The sequence below is a fragment of the Sturnira hondurensis genome, unplaced genomic scaffold, assembly GCF_014824575.4.
Source record: "Sturnira hondurensis isolate 20B ecotype Veracruz unplaced genomic scaffold, ASM1482457v3 Scaffold0000867, whole genome shotgun sequence".
In the NCBI taxonomy this organism is placed as follows: Eukaryota; Metazoa; Chordata; class Mammalia; order Chiroptera; family Phyllostomidae; genus Sturnira; species Sturnira hondurensis.
In genome coordinates this window covers 211686-238167 of record NW_028073498.1, presented here as the reverse complement: position 1 = coordinate 238167, position 26482 = coordinate 211686, and the positions used below count along the sequence as shown (strand labels likewise).

Below are 26482 nucleotides of genomic sequence, written 5' to 3'. Positions count from 1 at the left end.
CCAGGGCTTCAAATTTTCCTAAATAGGATTTTCAAAATAAAATCAAAACAATTTAAAAATAACTATATTTTGAGTAACGAATTAATGAACAAATGAATGAGTGTCCTTGTTAACTATATGTGCTCCTACTATCCTGCTTTTAGACCTTTATTTAGTTGACCACACTCAAGTTTTCTAGACTAGTAAAAATACCTCCCTCTGGTAGCAGAGTCATTTTTTTGTCCACATATTCCAAAACTTTTTAGCAGTCCAGCTCAGTATCATTGAATTTTGAGCCCAAATCTCTCTCTCTTTTGAGGGAAAAATAGTATCATGTGTATGCGTTAGTCTGAAAAAAGAGGCTGTCATGCCCCCACCACAAAGAACTGAGCACCTGATGCCGTGTATCATAGAACCTTTATTATTTTTCCTCTAAATTCTTAGGAATGTACATAATGTCCGTGCTCTAGTTATGACACCATTTATAGACATTTAAAATGCATCTTCATTTATAAATATTTTACATTTGGTCCATAGAACAGATAATTTTACTAAATAATACTGTAATTTTTTTTAAACAGGCTCTGTATATAGTTTGAATATGTTTATATTACATATATTTTTATATAGAGATAGATTTACTTGGTGTTCAGAGAATAAATCCTTATTGCAAAAAAAAAAGCATACATGATAATACAGTATATTTTCTCCCCAGGGCAAATACTAAAAAAAGTTGCACATATTCACAGTTCTCACAGTAATTGTACGACACACATTATTGTGCTATGTGAGTACGTTTGGATGGAAATCAGTTAGGGGATTTCTTGCCAAACACTGCACTTAGATGTGCTTACGAACATGAAATACACTGCATTTGTCTTAAAGAGACTTGGTCTTAGTTTCACATTGAAGGACAAAGAGAAAGTCTGAAGTCTTCCTGCCCTTATTCTAAAGGAATTCACGCAGGATGGGGTGGGGCAGTGAGACACAGTGAAGGGTTCCTTTCGGTCTAAGCCCTATATGTTAGCAATGCATATGCAATTGAACTCACCAGCAGGCATCCAGGGTGCCTTAGAATGAGACTATGCTACAGATGACCGCAGGAAAGGGTTTGGGATTTCCTACACAATGTCAAACAAGACCCTAGAAACCACGCATGAGGACAAGTGTACTTGTGTGTGCATTTATATGTGTGCGAGTGCTTTCTGTTTTCTCTACAATAATGTGCTTAATATTCTGAGGGTAATACCTTATTGCAAGAACTGGTATGCTGGTCACGGGTCACTTTCAGATGAGAATGATAAAAGATTAAAAAACCCACAGTCGCAGTTATTTACCATAGTTATTAAGGATTATTTGTAAAACACAGTTTGTGAGCTAACTAGCTAAGGAGCTACAGGGCACAACAGACAATTTGCTACATGGGAACCCATCTTCCTGGCACGTGCGAAACGCTGAGTTGCTGGGGCTTGCAAGGAACTGTCATCACCCGATTTGCCGCCACTGCAGGGCCCGTTCTGGAAAAGAACAAAAACTACTTCCCAGGGAAGCAAGTTTTATTCTCGGAAGCACTTTGGGGGTGGGAGTGGGGGCCTGGGTCAACACTAGCCCCTCAGTTAGTGCCTGGGTAGACTTTAGTGGCAGTGAGGGAATTCCCACTGAGGAATTTCAGAAAAGGTGAAAAGGCAGCAGCTTTGAATGGGGTGGCAGTGAGGGAGATAGTTTAAAAAAGATAACTGGATCCACTTTGACTCAGGGACAGGACTTGACCTTGATTTCCTTTGCAACTGTTCTGTGCTCTGTAAAGCCAGGCATCCAAAGAGCAATTGGGGCTTTGATTAGGGAACTTCCCCAGCAGGATCTTAGTTCCACCAGAATGAGGATACAAAATTTAATTGTGCTTGTGGCAGTTTTCCAAGGAGCAGGGCCAGGTGCAATCAGAATGGCTTGCCGAGGAGGGGGCAGGAAAGCTTAGCCGCAGAGGTGCTCACTCAGCCAGCGGCAGGGTAAAAGGACACCACACAGATTGCTTGGGAAGCACGTCTGGGAACACTGACTGAGGTCCTTAGGGCTTGTTTTAAAGTCAAGCTGCCTCGGGAAGGAGAAAACCGAAAAAATGAAAAAATGAAAGAGCCCCTCTGGCTCCCTGGAACTTGAGAGTGAGCTCTCTCTAGAGACCTCTGTTATACAAAATGTCCTTTTCATGTGTACAGAGCAGTGTCCCGAGGGAAATGAACTCCTGCAAAGTCCTAGATAACAGTCATGGGTTTCAGTGGTAAGAGAACAGTCGAGAAAACTACTAAAAGCCAGGAGGGTGCAGCCTCACCACATCACCCTCACTGGCAGGGTAAAACGATCTACCACAGCAGTCACAAATGCAGACTGCTTGATGCTCACGGGGCCTGGATTAAAAAGGTCACCGGTCCTTGGGTGCTGGCGCTATCAAGTATCTTTGCCCAAGGCAGGACCCACCAGGGCTGAGACTGTCCTCTACCTCCCCTCTCTGCATGGTGATGGTGTCTGGACTCGCCACCCGAGGTAGCTTGAGATAGATGGTATCTTCAGACATCAAGTGGTGGTCCTGCTCAGCCAGGCTGGGGGCGGGGTTGGAAGTTGGTGTGAGTGTGGGTTGGCGAGCCGCCCCACACCCTTAGATGTAGGCCTCTTTGCTAGCTGAGCTGCTGGCCTGGGGTTGCTCCGGACCGTTCTCTGGGCGGACGATGTCTTCACTGGGCTGGATCATGACCTGAATGCGCTGTAGGCACAGGGGAGAATTCGGGCTGAGGTGGAAGGAGACTGGCCTCTCTGCTCCCCTACCATCTTTTCAAGTCTATTTTGTCTGCTCTGACTTCAAACTGTGCCTAGACTCCAGCCATGTCTCTTTACAGGGTGTCTCTAGACCCTGTGATGCTCCCATGCACACCTCCTCTCACTTGTGTTATAGCAAATCCCTACTGGCCCTCCACATCCATTCTTGACCATCATCCCCTTCATCTTATTCTCAACACAACAGTTAGAAGCTTATGTTAGAGACCGTGTCCCTCCTTGGTGTGCAACAATGGCTCCCACTTCACCAAAGTCCTATAAGGCCCCATATGATCTGGCCCTTGTCATCTCAGACCTCCCTGTCCTCTGCTCACCCCCTCACTTACCTCACTCCAGCCACACTGGCCTCCTTACTGCTCCTCACACACACCAAGCATGCATCTGCCTCAGAGCCTTTGCGCTTGCTGTACCCTCTGTCTGGTACATCCTTTCTTTCAGATAGCTTCTCAGCTCCATTCTTACCTCCTCAGGTCTTGGCTCAGTGTTTCTCCTCTGTGAGGCCTTGCTCAGCACTCCCTAAACCCTTTCCTACTTTATGTTTCTCCATAGTCCTTCTCCCCATCTAAGGAGCTTTTATTTTGTTATTTGTTGATCTTCCTCTAAGCTCCAAGACAGTGGGGTTTTGCCTGTTTTGCTCAATGCTATATCTCCCGTACCGACATAGTGTCTGGCATATAGTAGGTGTTTGATACATACTCGCTGGGTGGATGACTCTCTCACCACCTTCTCCACGCATGCCCCCTGCAATCCTGCCTTGTCACATGATGTGCCGTCTTCAGACATGCCTTGCCCTTTCCCACCACTGTGCCTTTGCACAGGCTGTGTTCTCTTGCACAAATGCAGACCTGACTGCCTTTCGAGGCTCAGCAGAGGGTAGTGGAAAATAAAAACATTGAACCTGGAGCTGGAAAAAGAGGGCTGCAAGCCCGGGCTGTGCTGATAACTTACTGCAAGGAATGGATAAGTGGTTTCCTCACTTGGCCTCGGTTTCTCAATCTGTGACAAAAGGAAGCTGCCCAGCAACTCCAGGGGCTACACACACCTTCCCTTTGCTGCAGACCTGGGAGCCCCTCCTGGCTCTGGGTAGGTCTAGCGAGTAAGACTTGGTGGGAAATAATGTTGAGGGCCCCTGATCAGGGTGTTCCCAGCTGTGGCCCTCTGTAACCTGATTCTCCACCCTTCCTCAGTGAAACCTTCTCCACCTGCACTTGCTCCATTAACGTCTCTAGCACCTGGGTACCTCCGGCACTGCCTTGTCTCACTCAACAATTTGATATAATTTAACCAAGAGCTGGCATGGACCTAGTAGGTGCTAGTGGGGCCCTGCAGGGGGCAGCGTGCCTCACACGCTTTGTCTTTCATTGAGGGTAAGACCATGTTTTCTCTTTATTGAGCTCACAAATGAGATCTTCAGTAAGCCCTCAACGCAGCTGATTCTACCCTTCATCTGCTTCAAACTCTTGATGGCTCCCCACTATCCTCAGAACAAAGTCCAAAGTTCTTGTTCTGCTTTCGAAGCAGACCTTGACTTGGCCAGACCTTTGTAAATTCCGGGCCTCATCTCTTACCGCCCCCTGCACCCCTCCTTTCTCTACCCTCCAGCCACATTGATCAGTTTATGCCTGTGGGCCCTGGCATGTGCTTCCCGCCCTCTTCGAGGAACGTTCTTTCTGCTTCTGTTTTTAAACTCTGGCTCACACTTAGCTATCCCCACTTTCAGGAAGCCTTCCCTAACCCTCCTCAACCCAGGCAGGGCTTACCCACCTCTCTGGTTTACCCCAGTCATGGCACCTCTAACACTCCATTGTCATTGGCTATTAATTTGTTTGCCTCCCCAAGCAGACTGTGAGCTCCATAAGGGTAGGGGCTGGCCCAACACAGTGGGGGAAGGGGGCCAACAATGCAGAGGGTGGAGGAGGGGCTTACCTGCTTCAGCGAGCCCTTTAAGGTGAGGAACATGTAGGCCATGTACCCAGGGATGAGGACCATAGAAGACAGAGCCATGAGCCAGCCAACACCCTGGCCCCACTTGGGGAAAACATAGCTCCCCATGGTGAGAGGAGTCATCTGCACAGCACTGAAAATGAACACCCCCTGCAAGGGTGGAGAAGAGGGGGCGAGGGGCAGTCAGTCACACTTATTGGACAATCAAGTCCCCTCCTTAGATCCCACAGCTGATAGGTCCACTGCCTTCCACCCCTATCGCTAGGCTGGCCCTCACAAGGACCCAACATCTTGGGAATCCTGCACTCAAGGCCACTTTCAGTACATAAGGTGCCTTTGTACATGATAGAAGAAGGTACCCCACCTGGGAAGAAAAATAGCAAAAGCAGCCTTCTCTGTGATAACCAATAGAAAAGGGTACCCTTCTTGGAAGAACCAATGTGAAAAACACATCCTCTTTGGAAGGATCAATAGAAAAAGGTACTCTCTCTGTGAGGACCAATAGAAAAAAATAGTTCCTCTGAGAGGACCAGTAGAAAAAAGCATCCCCTCTTCCTAGTTAACCAGGTTGGCAAGCAGAACTAGGATGAATGTCAGTCCCCATCCCCACTGGCTGGGTGTCCTTGTGCAGGACACACGTGCAGTGGCCCAGCAGCCACATCAAGGATTTGGGGCAGCCCCCTCGCAGGCCTGCTCATAATACCTCAGCTTCCCCTTGCAGAAGGAAATGAGAGATGCTGAAAATGAGAGACCTCCCCATGTGGAGAGTTTGGACTTCAGAATTGGGCCAACTTAGTTTGAATACAGCACTGACATCCTGGGTGATGCTGTCTGGGGAGTGCTGGTAAAGTGGTCTCTCAGCAGTAAAGCGAGGCAATGTTGTCTACTTTTCGAGGTTTGTGAGAATGAGGTAATATGTCTGGTTTCATGCAGAGCACAGAGCAGATGCTCAGCAATTGGGAAGGAGTAGCATTATTAGGGAACAGGGGCCTAGGGTCTCTTCCATCCACCTCTGTCTCCAGAAGTTTCTCTCTGGATTGAAGCTGCCCCAGGACCCGGTCTGTCCTCATCCTAACAGGGCTGCTCAAGCCTGTTCTTACCGCCACAATGATTGGGGTGAAGAAGGACCAGCAGAGCTTCCACCAGATGCAGGGCCTGGAGCCAACCATCTCTTGGATGTTGTCATAAAATCGGTTGACACCTGTGACATTTGGAGTGAAAACAGGAGGGATGATGAGTTGTGGGCATGAAAGGTTAAACTCAATTTGTCACTTTCTCACAGTATGACCATAGGTAGGTCACCTAACTGCTCTGAGTCTCAGTTTCCTCATCTGTAACATGGGGTGCATACTCTGAGGGTGCTTGTCACCTAAGTATTCAATAACCAAATCCCCACAGCAAGTGGGTTGTGTGGCAAAGCAAATCAACTTAATGTGAAAATATCTACCAAAAACTGAATATACTAACAAAACGTGTCCTCATCACTGTTAATGCCCCTCACAGGCAACATCTCTCTCAGCCATTCCTGCAAAGCTTTGCTGGGCAGGAATGGGCTTCCCTGGTGATCTGATGCTAGCAGCAATTGGTAATGGACTGCACAGAAGAACTGAGGATCCTGCAAAGACCCATAGGTGCGGTAAGGTTCACAGGCCATGTTGAGCGCTGCTCCAATCACAAGCAAGAGCACTGACCAGGAGGATTTGATAGCCCCAGACCAATTAGAGTTCAGGAAAGAAAAATGATGAGGAGTTTGAAGTGGCAAAGGAGACAGTGATTACCAAGTTCTAAGAGGGACCTCAGAGAACATTTTTCTCAAACACATCGCCTTGCTGTGATAAAGTGTGGGGAAAGACATCCCTTGACTAGCACACAGTTGGGTCTGGAAACAGGCCACAGAATAAATAAAATCATTATTTCTTTCATCCTTTGTTCTAACACAGTGCATACTTTTAACTTTAGAATTTTTTTTGTAGTTTTGGTTTCCCTTTTCTAGCTAAAATTTCAAACAAACCATTTGATGCCAAAATTTATGAAGAAATTTTGGTTTCCATCTTAACTGAGTTTATTTAACTGTTCTTATGGTGTCTCCTAAACATGGAACCCCCAGTGCTAACATCACTGAATTGTGAGAGAACTAAACACATGAATGTACGGAAAGAACCTGGTGTCCATGTTGTACTGACGGAATGGTAACTGAAGAGGGGAAAAAATTGAATGAACGAGTGGGGGAGGGTAGGGAACTGATGCTCACCGTAAAACCAGGAGATGGAGACACATTCAAAGAACACGAGGAACAGTAGGCTCATGCCGCTGGCAGAGTAGTAATCAAAAAGCTTGAAGACATAAATGCCCCCCTGCAGGAGGAAAAGCGGTGAGAGCAATGCCACTTCTGCTAGGGACCAGCGTGTTCAGTTCACAGTCAACTCGGACTTGACAGTCTCATGAGGTTGGGGTTAGGCTGAACTGCAGCAAGATGGCTTGCAGGTATATTCGAGGAAGCACTTGTGACCCTGACAGGATATGAGTGTTGATTCTCTGGGGACTGGGAAGAAGTGTGGGGAGCGAAGGGAAACGTCCCATTTCTGGTAAGACTGGAGGGCAGAAAGAGGAGTCATCTGTCCACAGTTCAATCAGTCAGGTCCCTCCCCTGCTTAAAATCTTCCATGGCTTAAATAAGACAATAACATAATACGTAAATAAGTAGAAAGATATAAAATAAAATCCAAATACGTTGGCCTTGAAGGTCCTGCATGATTTCTAGTTCTATATCCCCCACTTCGTCCGCAACTCCCTCTGCCCCAACCACATTGGCCTTAGTTCTGTTGCTCAAGTTCACCAAACCTATTCCCACCTCAGGGCCTTTGGACCTGCTGTGCTTTCTTCTCCTAACTATATCTTCCCCTCACTGGCTCTTCCTTGAATTTGAGCCTCAGCTCAACTACCACTTCCTCAGAGGGACTGCCCCTGACTACTCTGACAAGGCAGCATTCGTCTCGTCTCACTGCTCATTCTGTTCCACTATCTTCTTTTCTTCAAGGCATTCAATAACCTAATGTGTATGTCAGTCTTGTCCACCAAAATGAAGCTCCAAGAGAGCAGATACTGTCTGTCATGTTAACTGCTGAATCTCCAGCATCATGCCGGGCCTATAGTAGTTGTTCATTAACTATGACGGAATGAATGAACAATAATTCTAGGAATGAACTGTATTTGGATCCAGGGGTGGTTGTTTGGTCATAAATGAGACCCTCAGAGTTGTGCTCATGGCTTTAGGGTCATTTATATTTACTGCACAGTTAATCAGTCATGCTTCTATCTTCTCAGTAGACTGGGGGGCCTTGAAGGCAGACAGCCTTGTTCATTACTAACCACAGAAAAGGAAAAGTAGGAATGAGAGGAAAGGGAAGGGTCAAATTCAAAGGCCCAACTGACTCCACCTCGACTCTCCAGTCAATTTTTGTGAGTCCTTTGAAACTCAGCCCCTGCACTCCCTCCCCCAGAAAGCAGTCCCTGGTGCCCTAGGCAGGGTTAGGGGCTGTATTCTCTAGCTCTGTGCATCATTTGATCCAGTGTCTGTGTCCACCAGCAGCCCAGAGTCTCCTTGTGGGCAGGGACCTCATCCTGCTCCTTGCAGTGTGTGCCGGGCTTGGCATGGAAATGTGCTCAATGAACAAGTGGAAAGTGGACTAAGACAGGCTGGGAGTGGCCCTGGGGCAGGCAGCACCTGAGGTGTTCTGGTGTTGACTGAGCTTACCTGGGTGATGTTAGAGAGGCCGATCAGGTAGGAGACGATGCAGACAGCAGCAATGAAGAGCTCCCTGCGGTTGCGGAGGAGTCTGGGGTACTCATCCACCAGGGCTGTGATGAAGCCCTCCACAGTGCAGAACTTTAGGGGGAATGGGGGTCAGCCACCTGTACGGCAGGCCCCAACCCCAGCCCAGCCAAAGCCTGACTCTGGCGGAAGACTGGAGGGCCCAGCAGCATCAGGACAACGGTGCTGGCTGAGCCCTGGCATCCGGGCCTGATCTGCCTCTGCCTGGCTTTGTGAACTCAGGACAGTCCCTTCCCTCAGGGCAACAGTTTCCCCATCTCAAAAATATCTAACTGTGGTTGAACTGTTCTCTGAAGTTTCATGCAGTAGAACATTCTAGAGGTCTGAAATTCCTGGCCATCTTCTCAGGGAGCCAAGGCAGTGGCCTCCTCTCCCTGCTTTCTCCCAGATGGAAAAGGCTAGGAGAGGGGCTCCTCCAGGTACCAGGGAGAACATCCTCACCTGGCTGTCAATGCCCAGCATCAGTAGCATCGAGAAGAAGAGAATGGCCCAGAGGGGAGAGATGGGCAGCTGGGTCACTGCCTCCGGGTACGCCAGGAACGCCAGCCCAGGGCCTGTGGGGAAAGGGGTAAAAAATAAATAATAAAATGTACGAAGTACCTACAGCATACTCAGTGCCCACCCACTTTTTTAGCTTTATTTCGTCTTCTGGGAAACCTTTTGGGTGTCGTCAGACCCTCTTTCCACATGAGAAAAAAAAAGTGTGTGCAGCAGGAAAGGCTGCAGAGTTGGGTCCAGAGATGAGGGGACAAGCACAGTGAGAGGAGGAACTGCGGAGGCTGGCCAGCAGTGGGGACAGTGCAGGGGCAGAGAGGTGACCGGATGGAGAGATAGTTCGAGGGTGGAACGGGCAGGTCCTGGCATTGGTTGGTCTGTGAGTGAAGGTGACGGAAGGGTCCAGGGTGATGCTGAGGCTCCGGCCTGGACACTGGATGGCAGAACCCTTCGCTGCAATGGGGAGCACAGGAGAGGGGGTGGCTTGAGGAGGTCAGTTTGGGACACGATGCATTTGAGTATCTGGGTGGGGTGATAGTCAAGCAACCAGGGAAAACCTTGGGAGGAAAAGGAAAGACACTGTAATCTCCCTGGGGTCTGGCTCTGGAAAGAGGGGTGGTGGCTGTGAGTTCCAGAGAAATGAGGTGGCAGGCTGCCCCAGTGGGGCGATTAGGACCTCAGTGGACAGCGTTCCTTCCCGCATGGCCAGCCCAGTTCTCCGCAGTGGGGAAGTGGCTGGTCATGCTTCCTTCCCGAGGCTCTGGGCCTCTGCTGTGCGCACAGCGGGTCCTCGTGTGTGCTGCTTTCCTGGCTGAGCAGGAAAGAGAGGAGTGGCCTGGGGTTTTCTTTGGATCCTGTGGCAGACTGGGGAGAGCAGAGTGGGAACTATTCCCATGGGGTGGGAATATTTTTGGAGCTTGGAAAAGTGCACGGACTTAGGTTCTTTGTGTCTTGGTGATGAACTCGTCTGAGTTGGACCAATTGTTTACATCCCTGGGGGCAAGAGTGACTGTTCTTCCCCCAGATGTCCAGGATTGTGTTGGAAGAGCCAGCATGGCCAGGCTTTGCAATTAGCCAGGTCTGGGCTCAACTCCAAAGCTCTACCACCTTTCTAGCTCCCTGAGGCAGCTGACCTCAGTGAATCTCGGATTCCTCATCTGTGAAATGGGGATAACAAGAGCTACTGTCAGAAAGATTCGGGGATACAGTCTACTTAAATGCTCAGTGGGCTGCCTGGCACACAGTGACCTCAGTGCCATGAGCCCAGGTGGCGGTTAGCCCCTCCCTCTCCAAGAGCCCTGGTCTGTGTGGTGCTGACCTGAGGCTGCCACATCAGCAATGGACCTCTTGGTGACGTGGGCCATGAAGCCCACAATGGAGAAGATGACGAATCCTGCAAACATGCTGGTGCATGAATTGATGCAGCAGACAATGATGGAGTCCCTGCAGAGAGGGGAGGGCACTGTCAGGGAGCGGGGGCTGGCGGCAAGGTGAGCAACTGGTTAGCAAAGGGCAGGGCCAGGGAGGGTGCCTAGGAGTGGGGCTATAGGGCAGGGGGGCCCATCCCCCACCCCCAGGGAAGGAGCAGAATCAGAAGTGGCTGAGGGGATTGGCTCTCAGAAAGATGGAACTGACAGTGGAGAAAGGCCTGCAGCGTAGCTCCAAAGGGGCTCCTGTGCACCTGTAGACATTGTTGTGGAAAGAATTGTAGCTCCCAAGAGCGATCAAGGATCCTAGGCCCAGCCCATAGGAGAAGAAAATCTGAGTAGCAGCATCCAGCCACACCTACAGGCAGAATGATTAAAAAACAGTCAAAACTGTAATCATAAAGCTCAGTGCCCCAGGGCCTCTTACATGTGCTAACCAGCTACCTGGCAGCAATCCCAGTTTACCTAGGAGGATCAGAGAGCTACAACAACTTATGCTAAAGCTGGTGAACTGTGTGCAGAATTCAGGTGTGCATTTAATCTGGCCGGTGCCCTCTGGCACCCAGGGCCAGGAGGATCACTCACCTCGGAGTCCGACAGCTTCCGGAAGTTAGGTGTGATGTAAAAGAGGATGCCCTCCTTGGCCCCTGGCAGCGTCACTCCACGGAAGAACAGGATGATCAGCATGATGTAAGGATATGTCGCTGAGAAGTAGACCACCTGAGAGAAAAGTGGGTGATGGTCACACCCCCTCCAGCACACCTATGCCTCCCTCTTCCCCACCCCACCTACATCTGTACCTGTTGTGGCTCTGGGCTTGCTTCCAGTTCTCTTCCTCCAGGAAGCCTTCCTGGATTCCTAACCTGTTCTGCTTGCCACTTTTCTGCAGCCCCTCCCTGAAGTCTGAACCAACCAGCTCAGCGTCAAATTTTTTCTTCCCCTACCCATCCTACTTTCTGATTTCGGTTCAAATTAAAGTAATACATGTGGTGACAGGAACAATTTAAAAATCACATGTGAACACACAATTAAAGTTCTTCTCAGCAGCCTACAGAATATAAGTTACATGAAGGACAGGGCTTGGCCACTTCTGTTTTTCCAGTGCTTAGAATAGTCCATGGTATATAGTAGATGCTCAATAAATACACAAATGTATGGATGTGAACATTTTACTGTTTCTCTTTTGAGATTTCCCTTTGCATATATGATCACATTTTCTTACAAAATGAGGCTCAAATTACACACTTACCTTTTCCTTTAATGTGTTAAAATTAAAAAACACAGTACACACAGCTTTGTTGCTTGTTTTGTCTACTAAACATTGTTTTATTGTCTCATAGCAATGTAAGTTTTAATTACACCAAGTAGCCCCTTAATAGGCTTCATCATCCATTGAGATTGCTTCCAATTTTATGTGAATCTCAGTAATACTACATAAAACTTTTTCTACACAAGTAGACAAATTATACTAAAAGTTTACTACAACTTATACTAAAACAATTATACTAGCCTTTGGAAAAATATCTGTAAGTGAAATTACTATGAAAAAAGGAATAAACCTCCCAGAGGCTCTTGATCCACACCACCTAGTTGCCGTCCGGAAACCGAGCCTTGTCCAGCACCACAGACAGACATCTCCTGCAAAGATGCCAGCACCGGGCATAATCATCTTTAAAAAAAATTTTTTGCCAAATTGATCATCAGGAGACTGAGATCATTGTCGGAAATTACACTGCTTTGCTCCTAGTGTGAAAGAGCAATTTTCAAGTTCAATGGCCTTTGTATCTCAGAGGTATGCTCAGCATGAATTGCTCTCTGGGTTCGCTTCATCTACCTGCCTTGACACTGAGATTCTGCAAGGTTAGGAAATGTGGCCACAATCCCATTGCAAAACCACTGTACTTAGAATTAGGAACAGGGGATTCAGCACCATCTCTGTCACCCATAAGCTGTGTGACGCTGGGTCAATTTCTTATCCTCTCTGAGCCTATTTTTTTTCTTTTCTGGAAAATGGGTACAATCAAACTTGCTACTCAGAAAAGGTTGGTTGCCTGAGGACATGAAACATACTTAATATTTGTTGCTCGGTCTTGTACTTCAATATGTCTTTCATGTTCAGCATGGAGCTAGGTACACAGTAGGTGCTCAGTAAATGCTTACTGATGGATAGGTTGACATTCAAAAGACACAGTGAGAGAGGCTCTACTTTCTGTCCTCAAGAACTAGCCAGTCTCGTAATACAGCAAGAACTCTAGATACCACCCAAAAATGATTATAATTGATGTCATGTATTGAGTGCCTACTATGTGCTAGGCACCTGCTATACACTCTGCACAGATCTATCCCCCTCAGTCTTTGTGATGACCCTGCTGTTAGGTACAATTATTGTGACCACTTCACAGATGAGGAGACTAAGGCTCAGAGAAGTGAACTGACTTGCCCAAGAGCAAACAGCTAGGAACCAGGGACTGAGATTCAAACTCAGCTGTCTCTTCCATAGGCCCACCATTCTTCTGCTTCCAAAAGCTGGGCCAGGAGACAACTGTGCCCTCCTCCTCCCTGTGTAGCCTAAGGACAGAGCAGAACTGCTTTGACAACAGCCTTGAATCTGAGAACCTGTTGGGTCCAAAGTTCCCAGTAGACTGAAATAGGGCAGTTTTTCATCAGCTGTGCCCATGCCCAAGTATGGAATTCATTAAGGTTCTGTTCTGCTCATTTAGCTTCTCAGGTAGTCTCAATATCCCTGTCTCCAGCCTCAGTCAGTTCAAATCCTTTCTCTCCCTCACTTGCTCTAAGATCTCGGACAACACCCTTGTCCTGAGTCCTTCAGGCCAAGACCAGTGAGACACATGGCCACCTTCCGTCCCTGGACTCATGGGATGGGGCTTAAAGGGGGAAAGAAGTAGGAGTCCAGTCTTCCTCCCCCTAGTTTATTCGGCAAGCTCCCCCAATGTCTCCAAGATGGACACCCCAACTTGGCCTGGCTCTGCCCTTGCCAGTAATAAAAACAAAGACAGTAGCTCCCCTTGCTAACTCCTGAGTGCCTTATAAAACCATGGGCTCATCTGATTTGCACAACAAACCAACAGATAAGCATAGGTATTAACCCTATATTTAGAGAATAGACCATGTTATATAGTAGATGCTCAATAAATGCCAGACAAATACATAAATGTATGGATGTGAACATTGTACTGTTCTTCTTTTGAGATTTCCCTTTGCACATATGATATTTTCTTACAAAATGAGGTTCAAATTCTCTCCTCACTGAAACTAAGTTTCAGAAAGATGAAGTGACTGGCCCAAAGTCACACAGCCAAGTCATTAGCCCAGTTGGGATCTGCCTTCATTACTATTTGAATACAGGCCTGAGTATTCAACTACTAATCAATCCATCTCTGTTGCTCCTCCAAGTCTGGGATGTGGAGTAGTCACCTCTGGACCTGCTCACACATAGGACAAAGCTTGGAACACAGCAGATGCTCAAGGTCAATCTGTTTAATGGTCTATGAGAAACATGTGCCGTCTGTTTTGTGGTAGCTCTGCCAGGTCCAGGGCGACCTCAAGAGACCTAACGTGAGCCTGGCACCATTTGGTACCTGACTTTCATTATTTCCTTTAATCCTCACACCTCCCCAGCAGAGGTAATGTTATTCCCCTTTTATAGGAAAGGAACCCAAGGCACAGACAGATGAAAGGACCTGCTTAAATTAAGGCTGTACAGGGTTCCTGAAAGGTACGGACTGCTTGCCCAGGGCGGAGATCCCTTTGTAGACCCAGCCCCCTCCAGTTCCCACCATGCACATCACTCACCTTTCCAGTCCAGCCAACACCCTTCCAGATACAGAAATACACAAGGATCCAGGCGATGGCCAGGGTGATGGCCAGAGGCCAGCGGATCTGACCTGGCTTATCCAGCCCATCTGTCATCTGATGCATGTTGCGCCTGATGGAACAGCAGAGGGAGGAGGAAGTCACGTGGGGCTGGAGCGACCCGGGGAGTACAGACCAGTGCGTGGACATGGGCAATGTCCTCCATGACAATTGTGCTGACATCTGTGATCACTAAGATCTAAGAGCTGGGTGGGGACTCTGGGGCCCATTATACTAGTTTGGTATTAAGTGCTTACCTGACAATGCCTTAATTCAGCCACCCCTGTCGCTCACCTGGATGGCTGCAGTAGCCTCCTAGCAGGACCCCCACCTTTACTTTCTCTCTGTCCCCACTCCAGGCCCTGGGGATCCTTCTAATTGCAAGCTGGTCATGTCACTCTTCCACTTAAAATTCTGCAATGAATAGCTCACTCTTGTTCTCAGAATGAAGCCCACTCTCTAGGTGGACCCTGCAAGGCCTCAGTGAGCTGGCCTGTTTCTCTCTAGTCTTGGCTCTCACCACAGCCCCTCAAACTCTCATAACATTGGACAACTTGTCACTCCCTCACTCCAGCCAGGGTTGCTCCCCCTGCCTCTAAGCCTTCATGCATACTCCTCCTTCTGCCAACACCTATCTTCCTGACCTTGTTTTTCATCCTTAGATGCAATTCCTTACCTGAGCTGGTCCAGGAGCCTCCTGGGGCCCCCACAGCCTGCTGTGTGTCCCTCCTCTTAGCATTGGTTGCCTGGTGCTGCCACTGCCTGTTTACTTATCCCTGTCTCTAACCAGACTGGCACATAGTAGGTGCTCAAGAAATGTTTATTGAACAAAGGGTTGAATGAAAAGCCTAAACATGTATGAGACAGATGTATGTGGGAGATGCCTGAAAGCAAAACCAGCCAGAGCAGAATGTGGTTTTTATTTGTAAGAAGACAGCCCAGCCAAGGACATTTCAGCACAGAGACTGGTGACACGTGTCCTGACACCTCCTAAGAACTGTTCCTCCTGGCAGCTTTTACAAGGTGCAGAGGAACCTACCAGGTCACTCTTGGGAGACCATTTCAAGCTGCTGAGCACAGATACTCCCTTTGTGCCAGACAGATTTGGGTCTTCGGACTTTTTTTTAAAATTAATGTTCCCAACGTGCACCTTCTGTGATGACACAGTCAGCATGACCTTCTCTACAGAGTGTGCGTGTATACACATGCACACATGCGGTCTTTAGTCCAGGTAACTCTGGACTGGTTTTCAGGATAAATTGGGACTACTAGCTTCCCCTGTTGATTCTTCTCGGCCTGTGATGGTTATTGCCCTCTGCTGGCCAAAGTAGAGGCCACCTTTCTTCACCCTTCTCCATGCCACCAGCTCAATTGCCCTCTGGCTTCTTCTGGGTTTGACCAATAGCAGGAGTTTGGAGGGTGGGAGGAAAGAGAGGTAAGGATTATCCTCCTGCAGTTGCTTTGTCTACAGCTGGGTTTCTCTATCAAAGGTTTAGCACGTGTCTAGCAGCCCTTCCGAGGTTCAGCTCCCTCTGGAGGAGGAAGGGGCTTCACCCTTTCCCACATCTCCATGAACCTTCACCCAACTCTCCCACCAGCCTTTCGAGGGTGTCTCTGCGCCTGCTGGCCCTGACTGAGACAACACCCACCACGACAACCCTGCACTCACTCCCAGAACTCCACCACAGCGCTGGTCATATTGGTGGTGTTCACAATGCTGTAGTTGGAGAAGCAGCGGTCTGTGTTCCAGGGGTTGTCACATTGTTTCCATGGCAGCGTCTGCAAAGAAACAGTGGCACAGAAAAATCCTGTTACACCCCCAGGGGCTGGAAACAGTGGTCCTAGCATGCTGTCCACTTTTACGGTCCTCCGAGCCTTCTCAGCCATTATCTCACCTCCCCTTCCCAACAGCTCCCAAATGCATGCCATGCTGTGAGCCCCTTTTTAGAGATCAGAGAGGGGCGGCAACTTGCTTGAGATCACACAGCTCCTAAGTGCCATTGCTGAGATTTGAATGTGCAACTTTTCACTCTGAAAATGACCTTTCCAAGCTTCACCATTGGTTTTGTGTGTCCATCCTGGGACCACTTCCCAGCTATGTGACTTTGGGCAAGAGGCCTCATTCATTGGAGCCTGTGTACATTGTTGTTAACAGTGAATAGTTACAGTGCTTGTTCTTTGCCAGGCACAAACCTAAGCACTTTATACACATTTACTCCTTGATTCTCCTAACTCTGGGAGGTAGGTTTCCCTTTTACTTTCACTTTATAAATGAGAGCACTGAGGCCCAGAGAGGTTAGACCTCATTGCCAAAGTTGCAGAGCTGGTACATAGTAGGGTCAGGGTTTGAACCTGGGCACATATAAAGTGGGCTAACAATGCCCACCTTAGAGGGGTATCATGAGGATTAGATGCTAGCCCACAAAGTGCCTGGCTCAGTGCCCAGCTGGGAGCAGGGACTCAATCACGGGGCTATAACTGTGGAGAGACAAGGGCTGCCGAATGCCATCTCCCACCCTCACCACTGGAGGAATGGCCCTGTCCCCAGAATGGTGGTCCCAGGGATGGCAGGTGGCTCTGGGTCTGGCTCCTTCTTGAGGAGCAGTTGGAAGGGCCGCTCACCGTGGTAAAGGAATTGTACAGGTAGTAGATAGCCCAGGAGATGATGACAATGTAGTAGATGTTTAGCCAGAAGGAGAGCACAGCAGCAGCAAGGCCCACGCCTGGGAGTGAACACACCATAATGATATTCATTTAATAACCACAATTTCCCCAGTGCGTGTCGCTGTTACCATTTTGCACAATGTTTCTACAATCTCACTTGACCTTGGAAAGAGGCAGAAACTTGGCTAAGGTCACAGGCATCTGGCAAGTGAAGGTGCCAGGCCTTGCACTTGGGAACCCCCACAAGTTGCCTGAAGGCGGGGCTAGGTCTGGGCTTGCCAGCAAGCATGCTTCTCCCCATGTTCACCTGAGTATCTGTCAGCACTGAGCAAGGAAGCTAAGAACGTGCCAGGGAAACTCAGGGGAATGAGCTCACAGAACAGGGCAGACTGATGTGTGTGTGGGGGGCCTCTGGATTGGGTCCTCCTCTCTACCAGCACAGTCATTTGTCACCTGGCCCCTTGTGATGGCACCACTCTGCTCGGCCGGCTGTGGCTGAGCAGTTCCCTCTGTCCAGAGGGGTAATGCATGTTGAGAAGACTCTAACTTCATCACCATCCTGTGAGCAGAATCACCACCACAACCCACAGACAGCCCCACTCTGCAGACTCACCCTTGAACATGGGGGCCAGCTTCCACACTCCCAAGCCCCCGATGGATGTGTACTGGCCTAGGGAGCACTCCAGCAGGAAGAGTGGAACCCCGGCAAAGATCAGCGTCAGGAAGTAGGGGATCAGGAAGGCACCTGCGGGATGGAGAAGAGAGACGAGCGTGGCCCCATTGTTTCGGAGAAGCCCCAGTCAGAGAGAGCATCACAGCAGGGCATTCTGGGGTCTCTGCCATGATTTCTTTACACTGGGCTCCAAAAGCAGCACCTGCAGCCAAAATGAGGCCCAAGGATATTCTCTGCTCAAAACATATGCCCCACACTTTGCAAATGAAGAGAAGTTTCTGATATTGACGGAGGACGATGGCCCTTTGGGAATCGTTTAACGAAAGGACAAGAAACAGGAAGTGGGGCCTGACACTCCTTTTGGAGTCTTTAGGGGACCCACTCCCCTAAGGTTGACCCAGAAAACATATAAGAGGGACACTTTCTGTGGGGTCCAGGCCCAGCTGAAAAATGGCCAGGCCAGCACCTACCGCCGCCATTTTTTCCGCAGAGATAGGGGAATCTCCAGACGTTGCCCAGGCCAATGGCATAGCCCACGCAGGACATGAGGAAATCGAAACGCCCCTTCCATGTGTCCCGGTCCGGAAGGTCCGCTGCCTTCTTCTGCACTTTGACCACCAGGGTTTTGGGCTTGTCATTGGCCACAGGGACCTCGCTAACCTCTGTGGAGATCTGCCCATCAGCCACCTTGCTTCCATTAGTCGCCATGTCTCGGAGTCTGGACACAGGGGTCCTGGCAGATGGACGTGCAGTGTCAGCTCCAGTCCACGTGGACAGCAGTTTTGTGACTCAACGTCACCCTAGAACAGGGACCTGGGGTGACAGCCAATGAAGGGAGGCAAGATTATGGAGTTGCCCCAAAATAACAACAAAAAATAACTCACAAAAAACTAGGAGTCCAAGAAAGCGCTTTTATAAGCCCTCTGCCTCCCACCAGGCTCTGCTGCCAGAGGAAGAGGGTGCCTCTTGTTTCCAAAGACAACATGTGAGGGTGTGGTCGGCTGTGTCCTGGACTAACTTCAATTCCAACCGTCCGTGTCACGTGGGCCTCCGTTATGTGTCATACTCAGAGAAGCCAAAGGTGATCACACTTCCAGAGAGAAAAATTACATGTTCCTGGTCTTTGCCTCCCTGGGTGCAGATTTTCATTTTGAAGCTGTAACAGCCATAGCAGCATAAGCAATGGCAGATCTGAACATGGGGCTGAACAGGGAGGTGTCCTGGCTGCAGGTGGTGGGTGAAGGTGGTATATGAGCACCAACACTGATGGTGATCAAAGTTCTCTACCACTTTCAAGCTGTGTGACTTTGAGTAAACTTCTTAACCTCTCTGGGCCCCACTCTTCCTATCTTTGAAACTGAGGATAATATAATACATCCCTCATTGGGTTGTTGTTCATCACTTATTTATTGAGATATATTGTGCCTGGGAAATAATGAGAACTTTTTGCTATTTCATCAGCAGTTCCCGGGACTGACCGTATTTCCAAGTCTGGAAATAGGGCTGTATTGGGAAGCTCTTTATAAAGACATATTCCCAGCTCCCACACAAGATGTGCCACAGAAGAATGCCTAGGAGATGAGCCCCAAATCCATACCTCTAACAAATGCCCTAAAGGAGGTTCTTATCCCAGGAGAGCCAGCCCCAGCCCCTGGGCAAGGAGACCACTGGCTTAGATGACCTCTCTGACCCTCAAACATCCCCAGATGTTCTACCTACTGCACACTTCTGACCTCTAGTTCCAGAGAAAGTGAGGAGACTGGACTCAGTCCAGTCCTGGGTTCAAATCCCCACTCTGCCTTTTACCAGCTAAATGGCCCCAGGTACTACTCCTGACTGCTCTTGGCTCAGTTTCTCCATCTATATAAAGGGACTAAGGCTATCTGTCTTGTAGAGTTGTCGCAAAAGTGAGCTTTCATGGCTTTTAATAGTGCTTTTCACCTGAGTGGTTTGGAAATGGTTCATTTTGGTTGTTGTTACCTGATGCTTTTCTGTAGTGGGCAAGAGGCCTGTGGTGGGTCAGCTTCAGAGCAGCTCCCTCTGCAACTCCTGGGTGAGAGCCTACAAAGCGGAAGAGAGGAGGGGCAGTGCACTGGCAGGCTGCACTGATGGGCAGCCCTGGGCAGGGAGCAGCAGGGGTGCAGGAAGCCTGCCAGCCTCTGTGCTGTGTATGAGTCCCTTGAAGCCACCCAGCCAGGGTGACCTCAGCGAGTCCATGCAGCATGGCTGGCCCTTGAGGTCCTGGGAACATGCAGGAGTGGGGCCCGATGCCTTTGGGGCAGCTGTGAGAGCGGGCAGGAGGGCACTGTGAGGAAGACATTCCATAATTTTATCAGAAAGGAAAGATAAATCGCAGAGGGGCTGCCGCTTCTCAGGGCTCCATTGGGAGCCAATGAATGCAGCTGATAACTTCCTACATCCTCTGTCCAACCTTGCAGTAATGTTGTGTAAAATCATGCAAGACCATGAGAGAAGCCCTTGTTTGGGAAATGAGAAAAGCAGGTTTCAAAACAGTTTACTTAGTGTGCTCCTATTTTACCCCTCCCCCCAAATCTGTTCATTAAAAAAGAAAAAAATACCACAATGATTTTACCTAATATGTTCCCAGTGATTAGTTTATAAGTGAGTTTTGCTGTCTTCTCTCTCTCTCTCTCTCTTTTTGCACTTTTCTGGATTTCTACAATTATTTTTAAATTTCTACAAAAAATTATGAATAAAATAAATTTCTAAATTTCTACAAAAATTTAAATTAATAAAATCACAGAGAATAAACTTATGGAACCCTCAGAGCAGACAGTAACATGTGGAGCACTGGGCTGTGGACTCTCTGATGCAGGAGCCAAAGCAATGTGTGGCCCCTGCCCCAAGTGGCTTCCTCCCCTTGGCTCCGCCCTGCTGGGGGACCCAGGCTTGCTCTGCACTCGCCTTCTGGCCCTTTGCATGCAGTCCCCATTACCAAACACCATTGTTTCTTCCTAGAGTTCATGGAGGACCAGACCACCTTCGAACAACCCTGCTTCTTGTTCTCAAGGATGAGCCACAGGCTTGTTTAGCTCTTGGCCTGAGCATGGCACCGTCAGACTCAGGTAGGGTTACTGCTGCACGTGTTGTCAGGAATGGCAGGATGCAGGCGATTCTGCGGTCTACCACAGAGACTTGGGATATTCAGGGGAGAGAGCAGCCCCAGAAAAGTGGGGTCAGGTTTTGAAATGGGATCAGCCATTCACTGTGAAAACAATGATTCCCTTAATTGTCCCCACGATCTACCCTTGTGTACTCCAACTGCCATGTTTGTTTAAAATGATCCAATCACCTCAGACCAGGGCTGGTCACCTGAAGCCCTGCCTAGACAATCAAAGTTCCTTCCCTGGGAATTTAGCCTAGGATGGAGAAAGAAGGCCAGTCTGTCCAGCGCCTTGGTACCACTGAAGCAGCCATCTTCTGACCATTTCGTACTCAGTAGCAGAGACTTGGTCTGCTGAGGAGGAAAGAAAATGGAGATCAAAAGACAGAGACTCTTGAAGGCATTTTACTTTGTGGTTCCAGGATTTCTAGAGACTGGTTATGTTCCTGCTCACGGAGTTTACAAAGCAATCCACAGTGATAAAATAAAGCCCCCATTTTTGCTTACATTGGACTCAGGGGATTTCTGCTATAATCCCAACTCTCTGGGCACTACCTCTCACCACTTGACCAAGTTCTCAAGAATGCCTGTGGCCCGTGGGAACAACTTCTTGCCTCTACTCTGCATTTACTTGTTGATTGTCATGAAGACTGAAACCAAACTTCAAAATCTACTGAGTTTTTTAAAACTGATGCTGTGCCCTGGGCCTCAGAATCACCTAACACCATTCAGGGAGAGGGAGCGAGAGTATGCAAGCGAGCCAGAGACAGCCAGATGCAGCTGGCAAGACAGCAGGATGTGCTCAGTAGGGTGAAACTTAGTGTGCATGTCCTTTGAAGAAACCATTCAACATCAACACAAAGGGAGGTCGAAAGGTCAGGGGGAAGAGTTCAGTTCATCAGGAAGTTTATACTGTTCTCTTCTCCACAAGTATATTGAGCCCCTCCTCGGGCCAAGCCTGGAGGGGTCAGAGATGGTGGCTGCTCTGAAGAACTCACCATGAGGAAGTCATATGTGTGATCTCCAGAATATGGAAAAGGGTATTCAGATTTAGCCAAATGTCTATAGCTGACCTATGAAGAGCCACATAGGCATATGTGGAGTTTTCCTTTTAGAACATGTACAATACATGAAGATCAAAGACATAAAGCCATAAGTTTATATAATTGATGCTCCTACCTCAGTGCTAATCAGACCTCAGCTCCCTCTAACACTGTGGCTGGGTCAGTCACATCCCCATTTCGATCCTCATCTGTAAAGTGGGGGGATAATAACAGCACTTCTCTCATAGGTTTGTGGGGAAGATTAAATGAGATCACATATATAGAGCACGTGAAAGAATGCCTGGCTCAGTGTGAGGGTTTAGGAATCTCCACTATTTCCTCTTTGCAACTGTTACCATCTGTGTTATGGATCATGCTTCTTAATCTGGTATTCTCGGCTTTCTAGAGGCTATAATAATGAGGAGGAGGATGATAGCAGCAAACACCTACTGAGGGTTTATTATTCAGGCCCTTCGGCATCTTTCAGCATTTTCAAAAGCCAGTTGAAAATCATTCTTTTAGTTGCCATGGGGAATACTGGCTAATAAAAATGTCAAGTGCTCTGTGTTGACACTCTCTTTATACCAATTCAAAGTGGTCTGGCTGATCACTTTGGGCCAGTCAGAAGCTGGGAGTGGAACATTTGTGTGTGTGGTTAAAATAATAAAAAGGAATCTTTCTGTAATAAACAAAGTCTGGTAAGAAAAAAGAAAAACCCAAATATCTAGTAAATGGGCAGAAAAGGATAAAGGGACCCATTTGTGAAAAAGCTAGGGACCCAGTGTTTATGTAAAGCAGGTCCAGAAGCTGCCTCGCTCCTGCACCCTAGGGGAAGAGCTGCAAGGGAATTTTAATTCCCGACACCATCAGGTTAACCTGTCGCTCCCCTCATGAAAAAGAGCACACGGAAAGCACAAGCATGTGCTATCTTTCTAGAATTAATGTTCTCTGAGGCTGAACTAACCTTATTATTGTCGTCTCCCCTTTTCCGAAGCAAGGAAAGGGCTGCTCTGAGTGGGTGGATGGCTCTGTGGGTCTCCTGCAGTAAGACCACACGGCTCCCTGCTCCTGAGTGCCAGTCTGAGCCTGCTGGTACAGCAGGAAGAAGGAATGCCTCTCACTAGCTCATGTTGTAGGGCACAGGGCATTTTTCCAAGGCTGCCTTCCAGAGTCTTTCAGTTCTTCCTCATCAGGTGGACAAAAACCTAGTTCCACAGTCTTCCATGTCCTTAATATACCATCATTAACTGAATTCCACCAAAGCAACTTTCAAAAGGGTACTGTTAATATGAGACTACAAGCGATAAGTCCTCTGTAGTCACTCACCTACTCACTCGCGCCTTCATTCACTCTACAAGTATTCACTGAGCACATGCTATGTGCTGGAATAATGATGGAACAATTGTTTCAAGCATTTTATATTCTGAACTATGCTCTGGTCACCAGAATTTGAATCAGTGAACTAACAGGGCCAACAGAAAGATTCAATTTTGTAAATACTTACTGAAGGCCTAATGTGTACATGGAGCTGAACTGGACACTCAGGTTGCAAGGATTAATAAGGTCCATGACCTTGACAAGGTCACAGCCTAGAAGGAAAAATATCTCTGCCTACAGTTAACATAACCATAAGTACTGAGAGAATTATGATAAGACACTGTAGGCCTAGAAGGAATGAGCTAATTCAACCAGAGAAGGTATCCAAGATGAGGGAACATTTGAGCTGGGTTTTAAAGGTTGAAGAGGTGTTCATTGGGCTCCAAAAAAAAGGGAAGGGCATCCTTAATGGAGGGAAATACATGAACAAAAGTAGGGAGGTTTGCAGCTTGGAAGGCCAGTTTGTGAAGGGCCTTGAAAGCCAGACCAAGGAACTTAGGGACCAATTGCAGGGATGGGACAGGAGTGATCATGTGATCAGATTAGCATTATAGCAGAAGACTCACAGGAACTCTGGAAAGGAGTTTAAAGAAAGAGACTCAAGGAAGGAAGGTGATAAAAATGTTCCCATGATGCCTCATCCTTTTCTGATGTGCTAGGACCAAGTCCTAAAGCCATTGATAAAAATGGGTCAAACCAAGCAGAAAGAATACTCCTGCCAATCCCTGAGTGAAGCGAAGCCTTGTAAGAAAAAGAAAACATGGAGTTGGAAAGCTCTAGATCATAAGTGGCAATATGGGTCAAAACTGGCCCTAGGACTGGTTTTATTTGGCCTGAACAAACAAAATTTTTTTCAGTTTGAATTAGGGGCCAGAAATTTGACTCTGTGGGATACAGCATTTCAAACAGAGGGAGAGCAAGCGCAAAGGCCCCAAGGCAGGAATGAGCTTGGCTTGTCTGAGAGACAGCATGGAGGCCCAGGTGGCTGCAGTTCAGTGCAGCAGGGAACAGAGCTGGTCAGAGGCGGGCAGGGGCCAGATCACGCAAGGTCTCAGAGACCACTGCCAGGGGTTCAGGTTTTATTCCAAATGGGATGGGAGAAACTGGAGGGTTTAAGCAGTGGGGTGATCTGACTTTTGCTTGTGAGTCTCACTCTGGCTGCCGAGAAGAGGTGTAAGATGGAAGCAGAGAAGTTATTAAGAGGTTTAGGGTCTAGGCAAGTTGTGGTGGTGACTTGAACAGTGGCAGCTAGGGTAGAGGTGGTGGGGAGTGGCACTGAGAATCTGTTTTGGAAGTGGGGCCAGAAAGCCTTGCTGGTGGATTGGCTGTCAGCAGCCCCGCCCTGGGCCAGATGGTAGTCTTGGGGGAGGGGAGCATGTGGCAGCCACTTGGACAATCCACCTCTGTCCCATTGCATGAGAGGGACAGAAATCTGCGTGGGATGGGGACTTAGGCAGAGGCCAAAAGGCTAAGGCCAGAGTCTCAGGACTGCTATTGTCCAGGGCCAGGACAGGGCCCAGAACCCGCTCGGAGATAGCGGGGTGCCGGGAAGAGCTGGAGAGGCAGGAGAGAGCAGTGGGCCTGAGAGCAGGGCCCCCACTCCTTCCCATAATACTGTGCACATTCCTGCTTTGTTTTGCTCCTGTTCTGTAATTACAGAAATTACAGAGGGTTGCTTCAGACTGCAATTATTCTACTCGCTTTTCTTTCTTTCTGAAACTGCAGTTCAGGAAAAAAATTAATATTGGGTTTGGCTTCATTCCAAGAGGAAATAAAATGCAGTTTATTCTCTGCTTTAGGGAAAAATGCTGGGCCCAATCAATTGGAAAAAGCTTTATTGAGCATCTGTGGTGCACCCAGACCCATGCCAGCTCCTATCAAGGGAGAAGAGCCAGCATTTACTGAACACGTGCTGTGTGCCAGGCATTTCACAGGTGCTGTAACATCCACTCCTCGTTCCATTTCTGTAAGCTGAATGCAAATTCACCCATCCAACAGATAAGGAAACTGAGGTTTGCCAGCCTGGGGCTATTCTATTGCAAAGGAGTCTCAAATCACTTAGTGATTTAGGACTTTGCTTGCTACTCAAAGTGTGGTTCTCTACGGGGCAGTATTGGCATCACCAAGGAGCCTGTTAGAAATACGGAACCTTGGATCCCCTTCAGACCACGGTATCAGAAGCCATGTGTTAACCAGGTCCTGTGATCTGGGTGCTTGTGGCAGCTGCAGAAGCTGTTGGGCAGGCATGACCTTGATTGGTTCATGGAGCTTGATTCAGGGGCTAGATATTTAGCTTGATTCTCAGTTTCCTCATCTATAAATATGACTCTGTAATACTTCATAGGACTGTTGCAAAACTGAAGTGAGATAATGCATGGGAAGAGGCCAGGGAACGCAGAAAGCCTGGCACATGGGAAATATTCAATAAATAGCAGCTTAGAGCGTCACCGAATGAGATGAATGGCCATGGAAGAGCTTTGTAATTGAGAAAACATCGTATGAATCTGAGGAAAAATTAATGGCTGATGATCAGGTGCAGAAGGTTGAGGGAGGCTGGAACTGTACAGGTGGAGGGCAGGTGCTGTGGGCAACCCTTGTCACCCATTGCCCCCAAGGTCAGGGAAAACTCCCTGGAGAAGGTGCTCTAATGGAGAAGGGGTAGCTGGACAGGGTTTCTAAGGCCTCAGGACTTAGGCCTCAGAGGCTTTAGCCCAATTTGGGGGCAAGGAGTCAATCTTTGCTAGGGTTCAAGTTGCAAGCAAAACGCAGTTTCAGGTTGAGATGGCAGGCTCTCATCCTGGGACCCTCAGCCAGTAGGGCTTGGGGCCAGGCACTATGCAACCTCCTTCCTGGTCCATGCCACACCAGTACACCTGGTCTACACTAGCAGTCTACAGAGAGGGCTGATGGCTGGCCCAAGGGCACATGGCGCACAGTGGTATGACCCTTACAGACCTTCAACACCCCAACTCTTGGTCCACTGCACATTCCTACTTAAGAGATTAAGGAAAGCAGTTCCACATCTTGGAGCAAACCCCTCAGCTGCCTCTACATGCCTGAGAGGTAATATGCAGACCCACTTTTAATAGCATTAATTGAATGCCTACTCTTCACAACACCCCAGTGTAACTTTCAAGTAAGTTCCTTATTTTCTCTAGTGTTTGTTTCCTCATTAGGAAGTAGGGCCAACGTAACCACTTCACACACTGCAAGACCTACATTTGA

At 48.3% G+C, this 26482-nt stretch overlaps 1 protein-coding gene across 3 annotated transcripts in view; it reads right to left on the bottom strand.

The window, feature by feature from the left end:
* Positions 1 to 379: 379 nt before the first annotated feature.
* Positions 380 to 26482, bottom strand: part of SLC6A1 (solute carrier family 6 member 1) — a 41519-nt gene continuing 15416 nt past the window's right edge. For 2 of the 3 annotated variants that reach the window (XM_037050567.1, XM_037050560.1), the window contains exons 2-16: positions 19694 to 19774; positions 18184 to 18526; positions 17654 to 17785; positions 16999 to 17099; positions 16046 to 16155; positions 14317 to 14449; positions 11089 to 11223; positions 10758 to 10861; positions 10395 to 10519; positions 9023 to 9135; positions 8504 to 8635; positions 7001 to 7103; positions 5850 to 5950; positions 4732 to 4899; positions 380 to 2734 (exon numbers count right to left, since the gene is read on the bottom strand). In XM_037050567.1, the coding sequence (XP_036906462.1) occupies positions 2630 to 2734; positions 4732 to 4899; positions 5850 to 5950; positions 7001 to 7103; positions 8504 to 8635; positions 9023 to 9135; positions 10395 to 10519; positions 10758 to 10861; positions 11089 to 11223; positions 14317 to 14449; positions 16046 to 16155; positions 16999 to 17099; positions 17654 to 17785; positions 18184 to 18421 (1800 nt within the window). In that variant the 5' untranslated portion in view covers positions 18422 to 18526; positions 19694 to 19774 and the 3' untranslated portion in view covers positions 380 to 2629. Of the gene's footprint in view, positions 2735 to 4731; positions 4900 to 5849; positions 5951 to 7000; positions 7104 to 8503; positions 8636 to 9022; positions 9136 to 10394; positions 10520 to 10757; positions 10862 to 11088; positions 11224 to 14316; positions 14450 to 16045; positions 16156 to 16998; positions 17100 to 17653; positions 17786 to 18183; positions 18527 to 19693; positions 19775 to 26482 lie in introns of those variants that run through there. The other variant, XM_037050577.1, reaches the window with a different exon arrangement.